At 56.4% G+C, this 19,932-nt stretch overlaps 3 protein-coding genes across 3 annotated transcripts; 2 read left to right on the forward strand and 1 right to left on the reverse strand.

The window, feature by feature from the left end:
* Positions 1–258: 258 nt before the first annotated feature.
* On the forward strand, positions 259–8,964 carry CD320 (CD320 molecule). The gene is made up of 6 exons (XM_038771817.1): positions 259–364; positions 5,608–5,745; positions 6,472–6,774; positions 7,249–7,371; positions 7,561–7,711; positions 8,069–8,964. Exons 1-5 carry the CDS (start codon positions 259–261, stop codon positions 7,683–7,685), a joined length of 795 nt encoding a protein of 264 aa, XP_038627745.1. The 3' UTR covers positions 7,686–7,711; positions 8,069–8,964.
* A 968-nt stretch (positions 8,965–9,932) lies between these two features.
* LOC119949960 (potassium voltage-gated channel subfamily V member 2-like) lies at positions 9,933–12,316 on the forward strand. The gene is made up of 2 exons (XM_038771818.1): positions 9,933–11,093; positions 11,648–12,316. The coding sequence occupies exons 1-2, from the start codon at positions 9,933–9,935 to the stop codon at positions 11,924–11,926; spliced, it is 1,440 nt and encodes a 479-aa protein (XP_038627746.1). The 3' UTR covers positions 11,927–12,316.
* Positions 12,317–12,538: 222 nt separating this feature from the next.
* LOC119919715 (bone morphogenetic protein 2-like) lies at positions 12,539–15,261 on the reverse strand. The gene is given in 6 exon segments (XM_038740341.1): positions 12,539–13,281; positions 13,511–13,535; positions 13,537–13,716; positions 14,003–14,155; positions 14,496–14,632; positions 14,922–15,261. Coding segments are annotated over 6 exon segments (1,221 nt in total). The 3' UTR covers positions 12,539–12,895.
* Between the last annotated feature and the right edge of the window lie 4,671 nt (positions 15,262–19,932).

The raw sequence follows: 19,932 nt of genomic DNA on the forward strand, positions 1-19,932 counted from the left end.
CCCCGTGGGACAACCTGCTCACCTTGTATTCTCCCCAGCGCTTAGAATAGTGCTTGGCACATAGTAAGCGCTTAATAAATGCCATCAAAAAAAAAAAAAAGGGAGGGGAGAGCGCGCGTGCGCGGCTAGCGAGGGAACGCGCGTGCGCGTCCGGGAGTCACGAGACCACGCCCCCTGCTGGCGGGGCGAGGAGAGGGAGAGCGCATGCGCCTGCCGGCTGAGCCAACACATGTTTGGGGGGCACGTGGAGGTCGCGGGATGGCCCGGAGCCGTGCGAGCGCGGCCGAGCCTCTCCGGTTGCTGCTCCTCCTCCTCCTCCTGCACTTTGGGGGAGCCTCGGCCCCGCCATGGCCCCCCACGGAAGGTGAGTGGGGGCTCCGGGGCGGGGGGTTGGCCTGGCCGCCCCCTCGGGCAGTGCGGCGCAGCCCATTGGCCCGGGGAGGCAGCGCCCGCACGCCATTGGCTGGGCGGCCTGTCACTCAAACCCCCGGCATAAACTGGCCCTAAGAGGGCGGGGCGGTGAGGTTTGCACGTTAGTGCAGGACTGGGGCTTAGGTGGGCAGGCCGCAGTAAAGATGGGGGGACAAATGAGGGAAGGAATGAGGGGACGACGACGGACAATGGGGCTTGAAGAATTCAGGAGGCACTGGGAACTCTTCCTCTACATGCTCTTGGGTGTCTTCCTGCTCCTGGTGGGACGCTCGAATCCCCCACCTAGTCCCTTCCCTTTACCCCTTTGTGGGAGGAAGGAGATAAGAATGTTTGTTTCCCCTAGGAAAAGTGATTTTTTTTCATTTTAACTTTCATCTGCCGCCTTCCCCCAAACTTCTAGGGTGTGTGTGTTTTCTCATTTATTTTTGTAAGTTCTATTTGCTTTTTTAAGCCCTTCCTTCCTCGTCCCCCTCTCCATCCCCCCCATCTTGTATATATGTTTGTACATATTTATTACTCTATTTATTTTACTTGTACATATCTATTCTATTTATTTTATTGTGTTAGTATGTTTGGTTTTGTTCTCTGTCTTCCCCTTTTAGACTGTGAGCCCACTGTTGGGTAGGGACTGTCTCTATGTGTTGCCAATTTGTACTTCCCAAGCGCTTAGTACAGTGCTCTGCACATAGTAAGCGCTCAATAAATACGATTGATGATGATGATGATGACTGTCTCTATATGTTGCCAATTTGTACTTCCTAAGCGCTTAGTACAGTGCTCTGCACATAGTAAGCGCTCAATAAATACGATTGATGATGATGATGATGACTGTCTCTATATGTTGCCAATTTGTACTTCCCAAGCGCTTAGTACAGTGCTCTGCACATAGTAAGCGCTCAATAAATACGATTGATGATGATGATGATGATCTTATCTCCTTCCCCTCCCCACAGCACCTGTATATATGTTTGTACATATTTATTACTCTATTTTATTTGTACATATAATAATAATAATGATGATGGCATTTAAGCGCTTACTATGTGCAAAGCACTGTTCTAAGCACTGGGGAGGTTACAGGGTGATCAGGTTGTCCCACGGGGGGCTCACAGTTTTAATCCCCATTTTACAGATGAGGGAACTGAGGCACAGAGAAGTGAAGTGACTTGCCCAAAGTCACACAGCTGACGGTGGAGCCGGGATTTGAACCCACGACCTCTGACTCCAAAGCCCGTGCTCTTTCTACTGAGCCACACTGCATATCTATTCTATTTTATTTTGTTAGTATGTTTGGTTTTGTTCTCTGTCTCCCCCTTTTAGACTGTGAGCCCACTGTTGGGTAGGGACCATCTCTATATGTTGCCAGCTTGTACTTCCCAAGCGCTTAGTACAGTGCTCTGCACACAGTCAGTGCTCAATAAATACGATTGATTGATTGATTTTGCTTGTACATATCTATTCTATTTATTTTATTTTGTTAGTATGTTTGGTTTTGTTCTCTGTCTCCCCCTTTTAGACTGTGAGCCCACTGTTGGGTAGGGACTGTCTCTATATGTTGCCAGCTTGTACTTCCCAAGCGCTTAGTACAGTGCTCTGCACACAGTAAGCGCTCAATACATACGATTGATTGATTGATGAAAGTCACCGGGGAAGGTTTATTCTAGTCCCCAGACTTCCTCTGCCTTCCTCAGCTGTAGTGGAAAGAGCACAGGACTCAAGTCAGGAGACCGGAGTTTTAATCCTGACTTCTCCATTCCCCTACTGTGTGACCTTGGGTAATAATAATAATATGTATGATATTTAAGTCCTTACTATGTGCCAGGCACTGTACTAGCACCTGGTTGGTTACAAGCAAATCAGGTTGGACAAAGTTCCTGTCCCACACGGGGCTCACAGTCCTTATCCCCGTTTTACAGATGAGGTAACTGAGGCCTGGGGAAGTGAAATGGTTTGCCCAAGGCCACACAGCAGATAAGTGGTGGACTCCGGGATTAATAATGATGATGGCATTTATTAAGCGCTTACTATGTGCAAAGCACTGTTCTAAGCGCTGGGATTAGAACCCATGGCCGCCTGACTCATTCATTCATTCAATCGTATTTATTGAGCGCTTACTGTGTGCAGAGCACTGTACTAAGCGCTTGGGAAGTACAAGTTGGCAACATATAGAGACAGTCTCTACCCAACAGTGGGCTCACAGTCTAGAAGCCCAAGCCCATGTTCTGTCCCCTACACCATGCTGCTCCAAATCACTCGCTCTGGTCCTCGGTTTTCCTCATCTGTAAAGTGGAATAAAATGCCTGTTATCTCTCTCTCTCCTATTCTGTGACCCCTGTGTGGGCAGGGCCTGTGTCTGATCTACCCCAGAGCTTCGCACAGTTCTTGGCACATAGCAAGCACTTAATAAATATTATTATGATTAGGTACCTTTTTCCATCAGGTTGGGGGGCACTTTGTCACCCTTCACCTGCTGCTGTGAGTCTGCCCTTAGGAAGGAATAAAGCATCTTGAGTTAGTGGGCTGTCCTCAATAGAGAACTCTTGAGATTGGATGGATCGAGGCCTGGTTATCTAAAGAGTCCTCAAACTAGCCCAGACTCAGGTCCCATTCATTGCACCCATCTCTGGGCTGTCAGGAGTCTTCTAGAAAGTAAGGTAGAGCAACATTTTGGAGTAGGGGCAGGAGGGAGGAGGATGGGATATGGTGCATGTGCCCCTTCAGAAAGTTTCGTTGCTCATCTAGGATTCAGTTATTTGAATCTCTGGGTAATCTGGGCCATTTTGGGTTATTCATCATCATCATTATTGTTGTCACCATTGTGTTTGTTTAAGCTCTGAGCCTTCCTAGAACATGTCTCTGATTCTCTGACTAGGGGCTTGCAAAAAGCAGCATTGAAATCATTGTAAAGGAATGAAAATGAGAAAAAAAAAAGCAATACAAATCAGTACCATTCACCAAGACTCTACTTCACCTACTGAGGAATTGTGTACCACTTTTTGCAAGTCCCCAGTCTGCCCTAGCTATCTTGGGTGTAGCCACGACAGTATTAGAGCCCATGTAGGTGTCTCTCCAGGAGGTCTGGATTACCGATGCCTTAAATCATAACTGGTCCCAAGTAGTTCAGTGAATTGAGGTTCTGCTATGTAATTGTAGTGGTAGTAAAGGTATTCATTGAGCTTCTGCTGGATGCAGTGCACTGTATGCTAAGCACTTGGGAATCACAACTTTCCCAAGTTTAAAGGGAGAGACAGGCATAAAAATCTATTTACAAATGGGCTAACCAGAAATAAATTGGGTCTACATACCCGCAGGCTAATTGAGCATATTTTTAGACTGTGAGCCCACTCTTTTAGACTGTGAGCCCACTGTTGGGTAGGGACTGTCTCTATATGTTGCCAACTTGAACTTCCCAAGCGCTTAGTACAGTGCTCTGCACACAGTAAGCGCTCAATAAATACGATTGATTGATTGATATTACACACTATGTCCTGAGGCATAGGCGCAGACTGAGACTGCTCAGACATCCTCCCCTGCCTTCCATCTCTCCCTCCCTTCTTCCCTGCTTTCGCCCTCCTAGGTCCTTAACTTCAGCCAGGTGATGACCATAGGGTTGATGTGATTGTGTGGAAGTTGATTTTCCCGCAGCCTTGTAAGCTTTTCAAAATCCAGGCTCTAAACTCCGGTGCTGGGCTCACGGGCAGCAGGAATCAGGGAGAAAATGCTTCTTGGGAGCAGTCAGGCACCAATCTGACCTGGACACTGGGATGAGGGGAGAAGAGGAATAAGGCAAAGTCGTGCCTTCCAGGAAATGACCGTCTGAATGAGGGAGACCAGACAGACACAGAGAATGACATGTAACTAAAATAACAGTTCAGTCGCTTCTGCCAGAACACGTGTTTCGGTTGCGCGATTTGGCTGGAATGCTGTTGCGGAATTAGGGAGGGCTCCTCCGACCACGCGCAACTGCCTGACTGGAACGTCAGGCGATGTGGGAAGAAATGGCCGGGTCTCTGCACGCGGTGCCGGAGACGGCGGGAGCTCGACAGTGCAGGCTTCTGTGGCCGCAAGTAACCGATCCTCCATGTCCTAAGAGAACTGACCGAACGGACACGCCAAGGTACATAGAAGACGAGTGCAGCGACCCGGAAGCATCAGGCCCCAAGATGGGTTCCCAGAATGATTGGTGTAACTGGATTTTCTGCCCTGAGTTCATGGGCGGGGCAGCCCCAGGGCGGGAGGAGGAGGAAGGGGAGGGACGGGATGAGGGCTCAGTTCTTCCTCCTCAGCCCAAGCCTTTGGCTCTTTAGAACATGCCACTGGCCCAGAGTTCAGTGGAGGCCCGGGCTAGAAGTCCGTCTTTCTGGGGGCTGTTCTAAACATGGAATGGGCACGTTTCAGGGTAAAGTGGAGTGGCCGGGCCGGGACGGGGGCCTGATTAGATAGGACCTTGGCCCTAGTTGGGCTGACTCCATCTGTCCCCACTTCTCCAGCCTCGGGATACCGGTTCCAATGAAATGGAAGGATTCCAACTCCTGGAATCCTTGGGTTCAGACCAACTCCACTCCTTGGGTGGCAGTGGAGAGGAAGTCGGGAGGTGGAGGAAGGAACTACCCAGGGACAGTGGCGTCGGCCCTAGGAAAACTCCCAAAGCCATCAGGTTACACTGACTCCTGGTTCTTACCCCTCTTGAGGGTAGAAGGCAGTTCCGGGAGGTCATCTCGTCCAGCTCCTGCCCTGCAGAGGTGCCTCCAGCCCACCCAGGGCAGGTGACGTCACCTTCTTCGGTGTAAACGACTCCAGCACCTGTCCCCCTTCCCTGTTATCCCTCAGCCAGCTGATCTCAGACTGGATCCTCCCAGGCCTAGGCCTGGAGCCTTATCTCAGACCTCCCGCCTTTCAGTCCTCTCTGTTCTCCGATTCGAGGTCTTTCTCGCTGATTTCTTTTTAAAGCTTCCCCACCTAGGATCGGTGCTGCCACCCCACCCCTGTCTCCTTGTCTGTAACTGCCCCCCCCAACACACTCACTGCCACTTTCGTGACATGGCCCCGAGAGGACTCAGCCCAGAGGTGGCTATAGGTGGGGGTGCCAAAATATAGGCCACCTCTGGAGGAGATTCAGGCAGGCAAGACAGTGGCCTTCCCCACGGTGCTCTCTCTGTCTCTGTCTCTCTCTAGGTACTGCGGGCCCCCCCGGAGCCCCCCGTGCATGCAGCCCCACGGAGTACCGCTGCCCCACGGGGGTCTGCATCCCCTTAGAGTGGCGGTGTGACGGTGACGCGGACTGCCGCGATGGCGCCGACGAAGTCCAGTGCTGTGAGTAGCCAAAGCAACCCGGTGGGTGGGCAGCGGGGGCTTCTCGTCCAGCCGGTCGGCATTCCTAGCCGGATGTCTGGGGGTCCATCTTTGCCGGGGGTGTCCTGGGAGGCCAAGTGGCTTGGGTGTGCTTGGGATTTGTGCATGGGCTGTTTTGGGTTTAGACTGTAGTGTGTGGATTGTCAGAGGATCTGGGGCTGGCAGGGGGTCCCCGCTGTGGGCGGGGAACGTGTCTCCCAACTCGGCTGTATTGTACTCTCCCAAGCGCTTAGTGCGGTGCCCTGCACATAGTAAGCGCTCAATAAATACCATCGATTGATGGTGACAGGCAGCCCTGGGTCTAAGACTCTTGCAGACTCTGCAGGAGGGAAAAGCATGCAGGGTTCTTGGATCTCCCGGCCTGTGCCCGTGGCCCTTAGCTCTTCGTTCGCCCACCACGCTGCCACCCCCACCCACCCCCACCACTTGAAAGCAACAGCACCAGGAGCTCTGAGGACCATAAGCCCTGGGCCAGGGGCCAGGATCCTTTCAAGTCTTGCTACACTTGGACTTTAAAAGGAACCGATCCTCTCCTGGCTGGAGTGCAGAAGTAGGGGGTGAAGGGGTGCGAGCGGGGCTGCAGAGTCTTGCAGTGGGATGCAGACGATGTGATGATCTTGAGCATCGGAACAGCACCCCTCTCCCTCGACCTCCACGCGCACGTACCCTCCCTCCTCCCTTGCACAGGGAGTCAGCCCTGCATGCGGGGCGAGCTACGCTGCTACCAGCCCGCCTGCGGGAACGGGAGCACGGAGCCCAGCTGCCTGGCCCCTGTCTGCCTGGCCAAGGAGCGCTTCTGCGACGGGGTCCCCGACTGTCCCGACGGCGCCGATGAGCACGGGGAGTTGTGCCAGCGGCACCCAACCCGCCCCCCGCCCCGAGAATGCCTGGAGCGGGACTTCCAGTGTGTCCAGGGGATGTGCATCCCAGACGCCTGGAGGTGCGACGGGCACCCAGACTGTGACGACGAGAAGGATGAGGAGGACTGTGGTAAGTGCCTAGCCCTGACAGACACGGCCCATTGGGAGCTTACAGCCTAGCTGGGAAGGTGAACAAACACGAAACCTAGAATCAATCCATAAGCTCCCGGGTTGGTTATATAATCCCAAGGAAGCGGTCGTGGAGGTTGATGGAGGGACTGAGGCAGCAGCGGGGGGGGCGGGGCGGCCTTGGGAAGCGCTCACCACTGGGAGGGCTTGGTCGGTCACCAGGCTTTTCCCGCGTGGCCTCGGGAGGCCGGGCCCTGCTCGGGATTTGAAGTCCTTGGTCACTGCCCTCAAACTAACAGGAAGACAGGGGATGAACACAGACCGTCTCCAGCCACACGCAGCCACGGCAGTTAGGGCGGGGGCGAGCTGAAGGAGAGGAGTGGGTCACGTAGTGTCCTGGCGGCTTGGAGGATGGGTGGGGTGATCAGAGAGCGCTTCCTGAAGTGGGGGGGCCTGGCCCTTTCCTGACCCCCAGAGGCACTGGATATCTCAGCCCCAACAGACGGGAGCCTCGTGACCATCCCGACAACCCATCTGGGAGGTGGGAGCCGGATCCCTCCGGAGAAGCGGGGCCTCTACGGAGTGATTGCCGCTGCAGGTAGCGCGCCTCGGGGGGTGGAGCTCCGTCTCCCGGTCCTGACTCGGGCCAGGGTCTCTCTGGCGTCTAAGGTCCAAGCGGGGATTGGGGAGGGGGGAGGTCCCAGGATCTGTGGTGATTGCAGTCTCCGCTGGGGCCTGGCCGCGGGGCAGACTTGATCTGGTTGACCAGCCCCCAATCCCTTCCCAGCCGTCTTGAGTACCGTCCTGGTTGCCGCTTTCTTCCACGCCTGGTGCAGAATGAGAACCCCAGAGAACTTCTTCATCCAGAACCTGCTGAGAGCCATCAAAGGATCCTTGACCTGGTCTCAGTGAGAACCTTTGAGCCCGGCTCTCAGAGGGTAAGGATTCTGTCCAGCCCACTCCTCTAGGCCAGAGGCGCCCCGGCCGTGCTTCCCATCTGATTTGTCAGTGGCCCATCGCTGGCGGACTGGCCCGACACCCCTCTTTCCCCCGCGCCCCTCTCCAGCCTTCAGTGCCCAGGCCATCTGACGCTGCCGAGGCCCAGCAGATCCCACCTACGAGAGTGGGTCGAGGGTTGGGAGGGTGGGGCTCTGGCAGGGCTGGCCCTTCATGCCAGCTGGCTGGGCAGGTGACCGGTCCAAATGACCCCCTGACCTCTCTGATCTGCTGAGGGAGGGCGTCATCTGGGGAACCTGGGCTGCCCTGGTTAATGGAACCACCAATCGGATCCGTACGGGCTGAACCAGAATTCCCGACGAGAGCTTATCTTCTCCCTCCTGGGGTCTCCCCAGAAGTGGGAGGAAACGTAACTCCATCTTCAGTGGTAGTGGCCACTCCCGACTCAGGTACCACCTCCTTCCCCCGTTGGATCGTGATGAGCTACCTCTCCGGTATGACAACTGACAGGACCCACCTGATCTCCTGTGATCCCCAGCCTCTCTGAGGCCACACTCCAGAGACCCCGGCTGTCAGGGACCCCGTGGGGCCATTATTTATTCCGCTTCGTACAGTCTGAGCCGGAGCTGCGTCCAGAGCGACTCCTCAGGCGTTTTCACCCTTGGACTCCTCCGGTGGCATCTCAGCTTTAGCGAAGGGCTAGGCCTGCAGACTTGGAGGTGCAGGAGCCCAGCCCCACCCTCGCTGGAGCAGGGATTGCCCCTCTGCCGTGACCTCAGCCCCCCATTTGGGGTCACAGGCTCGTTCTTTCAGAAAGAGCCCTCCCCTCGGTTGGCCTTTGCTCAGCGGCCACAGCAGAGAGGGATGCTGGCTGGATGGTGGGAGCCGCCGGTGTGGCCCCTTTCGGCCCCGCCTCCTCATTCCCTTGCCCCCATGCAGGCCGGGGGCGATTCTGCTGGTCGTGTCCGCCCTGGTGACCCGGTCAGCAGGCCAGCCCTGGATTCAAGCACCCCTGGGGGGTGAGTCTGGGCACCCCCTGAGGACTAGGACTGGGCGAGGCACAGTAGAGGAAAATGTTGCTCACTAGCACCCGACCGACCATCAGGGTGAGGGGGAAGAGTTGTAGCTGGACTCCTGGGGCCAGGCAGTGGGCTGTTCCAGGGCCTTTCCACCCCAGGCTGGAGAGGTAGAGGGAATGGGGAAATAAAAAAAAACAAACTTTTCTCAGATTTGAGCCGTGTGCTGGATTTTGGGTTCCTTCTAATCGCAGGTCTGCTCCAGATCCCACCCTTCCCCCTCCCCACCCCCAATCGCTGCCCTTCTTCCAGGTGTTAGCCCCTTCCCCACTGGACCTACTTCTAGATTGGGGCTGCTGCCATCCAATGCTGTTCTAAATAATAATAATAATAATGGTATTGAAGTGCTTATTATGTGCCAAGCACTGTTCTAAGCGCTGGGGAATATACAAGTCAATCAGGTTGTCCCACGTGGGGCTCACAGTCTTAATCCCCAGTTTACAGATGAGGTAACCGAGGCACAGAGAAGTTAAGTGACTTGCCCGAGGTCACATAGCGGACAAGTGGCGAGCGGGGCTTAGAACCCCCGTCCTCTGACTCCCAAGGCTGTACTCTTTCCACTGAGCCCCGCTGTTTCTAAAAGCAACAGGCCACTCAGGGCACGGGGCCCAGGCCCGCCTGGGTGAGAAGAGTGGTAATCTTTCCCTCGTTCTTCCCGGGAGGTGGTGGACGGGAACCTTTGCCTCGCTGAAAGGTGGGAGCGTCCAGACAGGGCCTAAGGAGACCCAAATAGAGAGGGGAGGCTAGGAGTTGGGGAAGGGCTCCCTAAACTGCTACTTCTAGGCAGGCAGCCTCAGGAGCTTGGCTTGGATGCTATTGGGTGGCTTAGCAAGTCCTCAGGGTTGGTGGGGGGGGGGGGCACGCTTGCCCACGAAGACTTAGACAATCTCATTATTATCTTAAGGAGCTAGGACTTGGCCCAGCCGCTCCAACAGTCCCAATCCTCTCGGGAATCGGCTTGGAAGCCCAGGGAAGGGGTGGGTGGGCGTTTGTGTGTGCCGGAGGGGAGCAGCGGGGAGAGGGATAGAGCTGCTCCCGCTTCAGGGCGTTGGACGCCACCCGGGACCAGGCGTCCCAAGCCATGCCAACACCAATCGGAGGGCGGCGGGCAAGCCTGCCCTCCAGCATGAAAATCGGGGAGCTGCTTGCCCCTGGGGACCGGCCCCCGGTTAAGTCATGGGGCTCTCTGCACGACTTGGCAGGGTGGGGCGGGCGGACCCCGTCCCCCGAGCCCGTCCCGAGGAGGCGCCGCTCCCTCCTCCGGCTCAACGTGGGCGGCGAGCGCTTCGAGCTGGGGCGGCGGCTAGCGGCCCGCTACCCGTCCACCCGCCTGGCGCGCCTGGCCGCGGGCCACCCGGGGCTCTGCGACGACTACGCCGTGCGGCGGGACGAGTACTTCTTCGACCGTGACCCCTTGGTCTTCCGCTCCGTCTTCCGCTTCTACAGCAGCGGTGTGCTGTGGGTGGTGGAGGAGCTGTGCCCGGCGGGCTTGGTGGAGGAGCTGGCGTACTGGGGCGTTGAGCTGCCCCACGTGCCCCGCTGCTGCCACATCCTCTTGGAGGAGAAGCAGGACGAGCTGGAGGAGCACCTGAAGGTCCAGCGGGAGCTGGAGGCCGAGCTGGAAGCCCCCGAGCGGGAGGCGCGCTTCGACGGGCAGTGCCTGGGCGGCTGCCGCCGAGCCATCTGGAACCTGATGGAGAACCCGTACTCGTCGGCGCCGGCCAAGGTGATGGCCGTGCTGTCGAGCGTCTTCGTGCTGCTGTCCATCGTGGGCATGACGCTGAGCACGGTGGAGGAGCTGCAGCACCGGGCGGGGAAGGCGGGCACGGAGCTGCTGGAGACGGTGTGTGCCGTCTTCTTCTCCTGGGAATACTCGCTGCGCCTGGTGTCCTGCGCCTCGGTGCCCCAGTTTCTGCGCGCCGCCTTCAACGCCGTGGACCTGGTGGCCATCCTGCCCTTCTACGCCCAGCTGCTGTTGGAGCGGCTGGCGGAGGGCGACGTCCTCTACCACGAGGAGCTGCACCGGGTGGAGAGCGTGGGCAAGCTGGGCAAAGTGCTCAAGTTGGTCAAGCTCCTGCGCATCTTCCGCATCCTCAAGCTGGCCCGGCACTCGACGGGGCTGCGGGCTTTCGGCTTCACCCTGCGTCAGTGCTCGCAGCAGGTGTGCTGCCTGCTGCTCTTCATTGCCATGGGGGTCTTCGCCTTCTCCGCCCTCGTACACTCCGTGGAGCACGACGTCCCCGGCACCAACTTCACCAGCATCCCCGATGCCTGGTGGTGGGCGGCGGTAAGAGGCGGGAGGCTTACCGCTGCGTCCGTCCCCCCCCCCCGCCCGTCAAGCTATCGATGGTATTCACCGAGTGTTTACCATTTGCAGAGCCGTAGCCTAAGCACCGGGGAGAGTTGGGTGTCACAAAGTGGGCTGACGCAATCCCCGCCCTCTAGGAGCTACCAGCCTAGTTGGGAAGACGGACACTAAAAGAAGTGAAGTGCCTCTCCAGCCCCATTCTCCTGGGATCCCTCTGGGGAAGAACCAGGGTCCAGGTCGGCGGGAAGGCACCGGTGCTGGTGGGATGGGGGAGTTGGGAGGGTTTGGGCCCAAGGAGAGAAGCCAGCTGGGGGACAAGGGGACCTGAGGGTGGCACCAGATCAGGTGGTCCTGATTAGGGGTGGGGAGGTGGACTCCGTAAGGGGCAGTCGAGTAAAGCCTTTTGCTCTGCTCCCCTCACCCTGCCTTGGCCACACTGCTGCTCTCTGCTTCTCTTCCCTCCGCCTCTTGCTCTCCTGCCCTTCCCACACTGCTCCCCTCCACCCCCCGCCCCCATCCCCTTCCCACCACAGGTGAGCCTCTCAACGGTGGGCTACGGGGACACGGTCCCAGCCACGGCCCTGGGCCGGGTGGTGGCCTTCTTTTGCATCTCCTTTGGCATCATCCTCAACGGAATGCCCATCTCCATCCTCTACAACAAGTTCTCCGACTACTACAGCAAGCTCAAAGCCCACGAGGACCAGAGCTGCAACACCCAGGGAACAAGCCGGGAGCTGCACCTGCGCCGCCGTCTCCGCCGGCGGCTGTTAGCCTGCTGGGGGCTGAGAGGGGCGGAGACGGCCACCGCTTAGCCTCCCCGCGGCCCTGCCTGCCTCACCCTCCCTGGGCCCAGGAGAAGCGCGAGTGCGGGGAGCTGGGGCGGATCCTGGAGTGAGCAGGGGACAGGGACTGCTGGATTCCCTCTAAAGTCACGGTGGGAGCAGCAAGCATCCCCTGGCGCTCGCTTCTTGCTGGCTTGTCAAGCCCCTCCGCTCTCCCCCGCGGGAACAAGTTGGGAGGTGGGCATAGGATGAATCATTCACATAAAATGACCAGCTTGGCCTCTCTCAGGATCCAACGTGACAGAAGGGGAAGGAGGTCAGTCAGCAAATCTTTACTGAGCCCTCAGCGGGCAGAGCCCTGTACAGATACATGCAGATGATCCGCGTCATTATATGTACACATATATACAGTAATTAAAAGAACGCTGGACAGAAAGGTGTGAGCCACGGTCAGGAGGAGGGACGGGGAATGGTTGGGGTAAATGGAGGAAGGCTTCCTTGAGGAGCTGGCAGTCTGGAAGTCTTGTGGGGAGGGAGGTGGTGCGGCAGACTGACGGGGTGGGGGCGGAGGCTGTCCCACTCCAGGGTTTGGAGGCAGAAGACAGAGGGTCGGGGGGCAGAGGGCTGCCGGGGGCGGTGGAAGTAACGGGAGTGTGGGGGGTGTTGGTGGAGAGCCTTGTATTTGGGCCGGGGCGTGCTAGGGAGTCTCTGGCGGGCTGGGGAAGTACAGTGGCACCCCTCAGACAGCTGGTCAGTACTCTCGTTCTGGTGGGCTCTGACCCCTCCACAGAGTTGGCAGGTGGCCGGGGGAGGGGGAGCTGAGACCCTCGTGGCCCACGGGGAGCAGACTGAGAAGAGAGCCCGTGGGGCGAGGTGGGATGGCCTGGGCAGGGGCCATGGCAGTGGACTTGGCATCTCTGGATGGCATCTCTGCCCACGCAGAGCCCAGGTCGGCCAGGGTCCGTGGGTGGAAGGGACGGCAGTGAGTCCGTGCGTGGCTCAATGGCAGCCACACTCACGGGCCACCATACCCTCGTAGTGCTTGAGCACGACATTCTCGGCCTCATCGAAGTAGAGCAGGCTGATGGAGGCCAGCTGGCGGGGCACGCAGCAGGGGCTGGACACGGCGGGCACCAGCCGCAGGGCCGAGATGATGGACTGCACGGTGGCGTGGTTGGTGGGCTGCATGTTCTGGCCCAGGGGGAAGGGGCAGGACCCACGGCACTGGTAGGCATTGTAGCCGTGGGGGGAGATGATCCAACCCATCCAGCCGATCTCTTCGAAGTCCACGTAGAGGGGCAGGCGCTGGCAGGGGCGGAAGGGGTTCAGGGAGCGGGCCAGGCGTGTGTGATTGGGACCCGGAATCAGGCCAGGGAACATGGAGGCTGCTGATGAGAGGGGAGAAGGAGTTGGTGAAGCGGGAGTTGCCTAGAACAGCAAGACGGCGGATTGGGGAGACAATGGGACACTGAGGGCTGGGAGTTGGGGGTGGCGGGGGGGGGGGTTGATTTCTGTGCAGTTTGTCAATAAAGGAGGAAGCAAGTTCTCCCTGCTGCAGCAGCTCAGCCTGGGGCTATATTGGTCCCACTGTGGGCCAGGATTGTGGGGACTCACCTGGGAATTGGGGGAACCTGGGGGGGCGGGGCCGGGGCCCGGCGGCTGTTGTCAGTGAAGAGGACCAGCATGGGCCGCTTGCTGTGATGGTGCTGGCGTCCAGAGGCAAAACGCAGGGGCCTGGGCTCCAAGGCGGTGCCCCCGGGGCTCTGCAGGGTCACCAGCAGCCCCCGGTTACTGGCCGCCCGCTCTGTCCAGGCACGAACCTGAAGCAAGAGAGTGCAGGGTTGGGGCGCGGGGCCAAGGCAGAGGTCCCACAGTATCGGGGAAGGAGGGCTCTTCCCCAGCAAACTGTCAGTCCTTCAAAGGCAGGGACTCGTCTCCTTTTAATGCGAGAGAGAATGAGAACGCGTGTGGCGTTCCTCGAGGAAAGGGACTCCCTTCTTCTGTCCCTTCCCTTCCCACCCCCCAACCCCGTCTTAGAGCTCCATCCCCCCGAATCTGACCCAAAGTCAGTGAGTGCTATTGAGGTTTTTCCCTGTTGACACTCACGGCTTCGGTGATGGGGAATACCTCCCAGCCCGTCCCGTGCACCGGGACAAGCCGGACAGCCAGCAGCCGCAGCCTTGCCCCAGATTCAGCCCCTGCCGCTGCTGCTGCCACCACCTCCTCCTCTTCCTCTTCCAGCACCTGGAACACGCTCACCTGTGGGTCCACAATGGAAAATGAGCCCTGAAGCAGGGGATGCCTGCTCCAGAACTCCCCTGTAGATCGCCCATCCATCAACTGCCTTCACATTGGGGAGTCCTGTCCCCACTCTTTACCCCAAGCCTTCTCTTCCTGGCCCCCCAGATCTGCGTCCTCCCAAGGTTCTCCCTCTGGGACCTTTCTAGGTTCCCCTCTACCCCAGTTCAGTTCCGATTGAGTGGGTGGTTCAGGGTGTTGCTTTCAAATTTCAGTAATCGTAATTGTGACATCCGCTAAGCGCTTACTATGTGTCAGGCACTGTGCTAAGTGCTGGGGCGGATACAGGGGAAGCTCTCACCTGGCACAGACTCCCTCTTTGGGTCGGGGACGCCGGGGAGCCTGGCAGTCGGAAGAGGTGCAACTGGGCAGACAGGATCTGCTCACTTGGGGCCACGGCTGACAGGACAAAGTGGAAGTGCAGTTCGTCGCTAGGTGCTGAGCGGGAGAAAGGAGTTCTGGGGTTGGGGCTGCCCCGTGTCCCCCGACACCAGACTTCGTCACCCGCAGGGTTCCAGCCCCAAGAAGGCCATCCTTTCCTCCCACCTCACCCACGTGGCCCTCTTTCCTGTAGCACCTCAGAGGGCCAGAGGAAGGGCATGGAGATGGTGGAATGAAGATGTCGGGGTGCAGAGAAGGTGTTAGGATGTTTTAGGGCAGGGTTCACTGTTCGGGTTAGGATTGGATTCCAGTTTGGGGTTAGCTGGGGGCAGTGGGAAAGCCTTACGGGTGTCCCAGAAGCTGCGCACGGTGTCCCCAGGCAGGAGATGGGGGCTGCGGGTGAGCCCGTCGGCAGTGGCCACGGTGCGGTACAGGTCCAGCATGTACTGAGGGGGCTGCCGCTTCAGGGCAGGTGTCGGAGGTGGAGCTTCCAGCCCCAGCACCTGCAGGAGGGCCCGCAGTGCCTCAGCCCGCACCCTGGCCCCCTCTTCCTCGTCCTCCTCCTGCTCCCCTGGACTCCCCGTTTCTTGTAGCGAGGAGGAAGGGGCACCGGCCCCAGGTTGAGCCAGCTGTGCCGGCAGCAGCAGGAGCAGGAGAAGGGAGCAAGGAGCAGAGCCCATGCCCATGGCCGCAGGAACTGGAGCTGAAGGGGAGCTGGAGCAACTGCTGGCTGGCCGCCCCCTGGCCCCCCATTTATAATCCTGGGACCAGATTATGCAGAAGGACAATCAGGAGGTGAATGGAGGTGCTAACCAGGTGCTAACGGGGTGGGGGCTGGGGTAGGGAACTGCCCCTCTCCAACTGAGGGCCATGTTGGAGACTACAGGCCCCGTGTGTGTATTTTGGGGGGTGGGGGATGATGACATTTCCTCCCCAGGGAGCTACTCCCAGGCAGGAAGGGGCTAGGGAGGAACTGGGATTGGGAGAGATGTTGGGGGGTGAGGAAGAGAAGGAGCTGGGGGAGGGGGAGCAGGCCTGGGAGAGTGGGGGTAATGGCGCGTTTATCCAGGCAGTGTCAGGGGATGGGGGACCCTGGGCCAAACCACCTTTCTGGATGCCCACTTGAGGGGGAGAACTGAGGAAGTCCCAGGATGTCATCCCAGCACCGTCCCGGCCCCGGGCATGTCTGAATGAGGGGCCTTTCTGAACCCATCAAGCTGAGCTGGAGTGACCCAATCCTCTTCCTACCCCCTTCCAAGGCTGTGGAAGCTGTCCGTCCATCCAGGAGGGGCTTGGGGAGCCAGGCTTGGAGTCTCCTGGTAGGGCAGACCTCAGGGAGGGTCCTGCTCTCAAGTGAGCCCACTGTTGGGTAGGGACCGTCTCTATATGTTGCCAACTTGTACTTCCCAAGCGCTTAGTACAGTGCTCTGCACACAGTAAGCGCTCAATAAATACGATTGAATGAATGAATGAATGTCTACAACCCTATCCTCTTCCAGCCTCTAGTAGGGATCCAGTGTCCAAATTCAGGGGGCAGATAATAATAATAACGGCATTTATTAAGCGCTTACGCACCGTTCTAAGCGCTGGGGGATACAAAGTCATGAGGTTGTCCCACGTGGGGCAGATCTTCAGGGTTCTGAGGATGGAAGCCAGCTCCTTCCCCGAGTCCCTTCCAACCTGAAGCCCCTTTAGCTGTGCCCCCCTCTTTTCTCTCCTGAATATCTTGCAGAGGGTCTTGGGGCCTGGGGCACTAAGCTGGGCCCCGCGGTATCTAACCCGATGACCTTGTAACCACCCCAGCGCTTAGAACAGTGCTTTGACACGTAGTAAGCACGTAAATACCATCATCATCATTCATCATTCACACGACCCCAGACTGGTACTCAGCAATCTCTGCACACCAGGATATAGAAGAGGAAAGGCTTTCACTAGCACCACAACCTCTAATTAAACGCCCAGAGCTGCCAGTGTGTTCCAGTCAATCATTCGATCATTCAGTGCTGCCTGTAGAACACAATGCTTAGCGCTTAGGTGGGAATAAAGCAGAAGCAAAAGACACAGTCCCTACTCAGATCCAGAGATTATTTTGTCCAACCCCTGCCCTTAACCCCGGGCTAAGGTGAAGGGGTACACCTCCCTTGGCTTTAAAACTCCAAAAAACCCAGTAGCAATCAGCCCTGCCTCCAGTCACCCACCGGCCTTCTGATGGCGATTGTTCATCCCTCTCTCTAACTTAAATCCCTCTTGCTGCAAATCCAACCCATTCCCGGGGGGGGGGGGGGGGACGAGATGGAAACAGCTGGTTCTCGACTTCTGAAGAGGGAATCCTCCTCCTGCAGAGCCTCAGCCCTCACGCTAAGCCAGATTGTGGTGATTAAGTCATTTCTTTAATGAGCTGTGTAGCCGAGCCGAGAATAGAGTGGGTGAGGTCTGACTCCTGGGGTCATAGACTTGGGGCCGGGGTGCGGAGCAGAATCAATCAATCAATCGTATTTATTGAGCGCTTACTGTGTGCAGAGCACTGTACTAAGCGCTTGGGAAGTACAAGCCGGCAACATATAGAGACAGTCCCTACCCAACAGTGGGCTCACAGTCTAGAAGGCAGAAGGATGGGGACTTGGACTTTAGGGCTGGAGAACTTGGTGATGATAATAATAATAATAATGGCATTTATTAAGCGCTTACTATGTGCAAAGCACTGTTCTAAGCGCTGGGGTGGATACAAGGTGATCAGGTTGTCCCACGGGGGGCTCACAGTCTTAATCCCCATTTGACAGATGAGGGAACTGAGGCTCAGAGAAGTGAAGTGACTTGCCCAAGGTCACACAGCAGACATGTGGCGGAGCGGGATTTGAACCCATGACCTCTGACTCCAAAGCCCGGGCTCTTTCCACTGATCTAGGGAAGTTTAAGGTCCGGTCGAGCCAGGCATTCAGAGTGAGAAGCAGCGTGGCTTGGTGGAAATAATAACAATAATAATGGTATTTAAGTGCTTACTATGTGTCAAGCACTGTTCTAAACGCTGGGGTAGGTACAAGGTAATCAGGTTGTCCCACGTGGGGCTCACAGTCTCAATCCCCATTTTACAGATGAGGTAACTGAGGCACAGAGACGTTAAGTGACTTGCCCAAGGTCACACAGCAGACAAGTGGGCGGTGTTCAGAGTGAGAAGCAGTGTGGCTTAGTGAAAATGATAACAATAATAATGGTATTTGTCAAGCACTGTTCTAAGCACTGGGGTAGATACAAGGTAATCAGGTTGTCCCAAGTGGGGCTCACAGTCTCAATCCCCATTTTACAGATGAGGTAACTGAGGCACAGAGACGTTAAGCGACTTGCCCAAGGTCACACAGCAGACAAGTGGCGAAACGGGATTTGACCCCACGACAGTGAGCCCACTGTTGGGTAGGGACTGTCTCTATAGGTTGCCAACTTGTACTTCCCAAGCGCTTAGTACAGTGCTCTGCACACAGTAAGTGCTCAATAAATACGATTGATTGACAGAGCATCATCATCATCATCATCAATCGTATTTATTGAGCGCTTACTGTGTGCAGAGCACTGTACTAAGCGCTTGGGAAGTACAAATTGGCAACATATAGAGACAGTCCCTACCCAACAGTGGGCTCACAGTCTAAAAGGGGGAGACCGAGAACAAAACCAAACATACCAACACGGGTTTGGGAGTCAGTGGTCATCATCATCATCATCAATCGTATTTATTGAGCACTTACTATGTGCAGAGCACTGTACTAAGCGCTTGGGAAGTACAAATTGGCAACATATAGAGACAGTCCCTACCCAACAGTGGGCTCACAGTCTAAAAGGGGGAGACAGAGAACAAAACCAAACATACAGCAGACACAGCAGCTGTTGCCAATTATATGTTGCCAATTTGTACTTCCCAAGCGCTTAGTACAGTGCTCTGCACATAGTAAGCGCTCAATAAATATGATTGATTGATACTAACAAAATAAAATAAATAGAATAGATATGTACAAGTAAAATAAATAAATAGAGTAATTGGATACTAATCCCGGCCCCGCCACTTGGCAGCTGTGTGACTTTGGGGCAAGTCACAGCTTCTCTGTGCCTCAGTTACCTCCTCTGGAAAATGGGGATTAAAAGACTGTCAGCCCCACCTGGGACAACCTGCTTACCTTGCATCTCCCCCAGCGCTCAGAACGTAGGAAGCGCTTAGCAAATACCATCATTATTATTATTATTCGGTTCTCCCCACCCATTTCTCGAGGCAGCTGGGATCACTACCGACGACCACCCCGGAGTAGGAACTCAGTTACTCGCCACGGGGAGGGCCGGGGTGGGTGGGGGGGCTCGGGATCGGCGCCCACCAAGCTCAGGGAAAGCTTGGCTTTGAGAAGCAGCGTGGCTCAGTGGAAAGAGCCCGGGCTTTGGAGGCAGAGGTCATGGGTTCGAATCCCGACTCCATCATCATCATCAATCGTATTTATTGAGCGCTTACTATGTGCAGAGCACTGGACTAAGCGCTTGGGAAGTACAAATTGGCAACATATGGAGACAGTCCCTACCCAACAGTGGGCTCACAGTCTAAAAGGGGGAGACAGAGAACAAAACCAAACTACTAACAAAATAAAATAAATAGAATAGATATGTACAAGTAAAATAAATAAATAAATAGAGTAATAAATGGGGCTCACAGGCTTCACCCCCATTTTCCAGATGAGGGAACTGAGGCCCAGAGAAGTGAAGTAACTTGCCCAAGATCACACAGCAGACAGGTGTGACCAGACTGAGCCCCTTCCTTCCTCTCCCCCTCGTCCCCCTCTCCATCCAGATGAGGTAACTGAGGCCCAGAGAAGTGAAGTGACTTGCTCAAAGTCACACAGCTGACAATTGGCAGAGCAGGGATTTGAACCAATGGCCTCTGACTCCAAAGCCCGGGCTCTATCCACTGAGCCACGCTGCTTTACCCCAGCGCTTAGAACAGTGCTTGACACACAGTAGGCACTTAACAAATACCATTATTATTGTTATCATTTCCACTAAGCCACACTGCTTCTCACTCTGAACACCGCCCACTTGTCTGCTGTGTGATCTTGGGCAAGTCACCTCACTTCTCTGGGCCTTGGTTCCCTCATCTGGAAAATGGGGATGAAGCCTGTGAGCCCCACGTGGGACAACCTGATCACCCTGTATCCCCCCCCCCAGCGCTTAGAACAGTGCTTTGCACATAGTAAGCGCTTAACAAATGCCAATTATTATTATGATTATGATTATTATAAAGCGAAAGGATGCTTCCCCGGTGGCTCGGGGCTGCTCCAGGCTGGCGGATGCGGAGGGGACGGCCCTTTGTGTATCCTGCCAGCTGTGCT

This window comes from Tachyglossus aculeatus, chromosome X1, assembly GCF_015852505.1.
Source record: "Tachyglossus aculeatus isolate mTacAcu1 chromosome X1, mTacAcu1.pri, whole genome shotgun sequence".
NCBI classification, from domain to species: domain Eukaryota; kingdom Metazoa; phylum Chordata; class Mammalia; order Monotremata; family Tachyglossidae; genus Tachyglossus; species Tachyglossus aculeatus.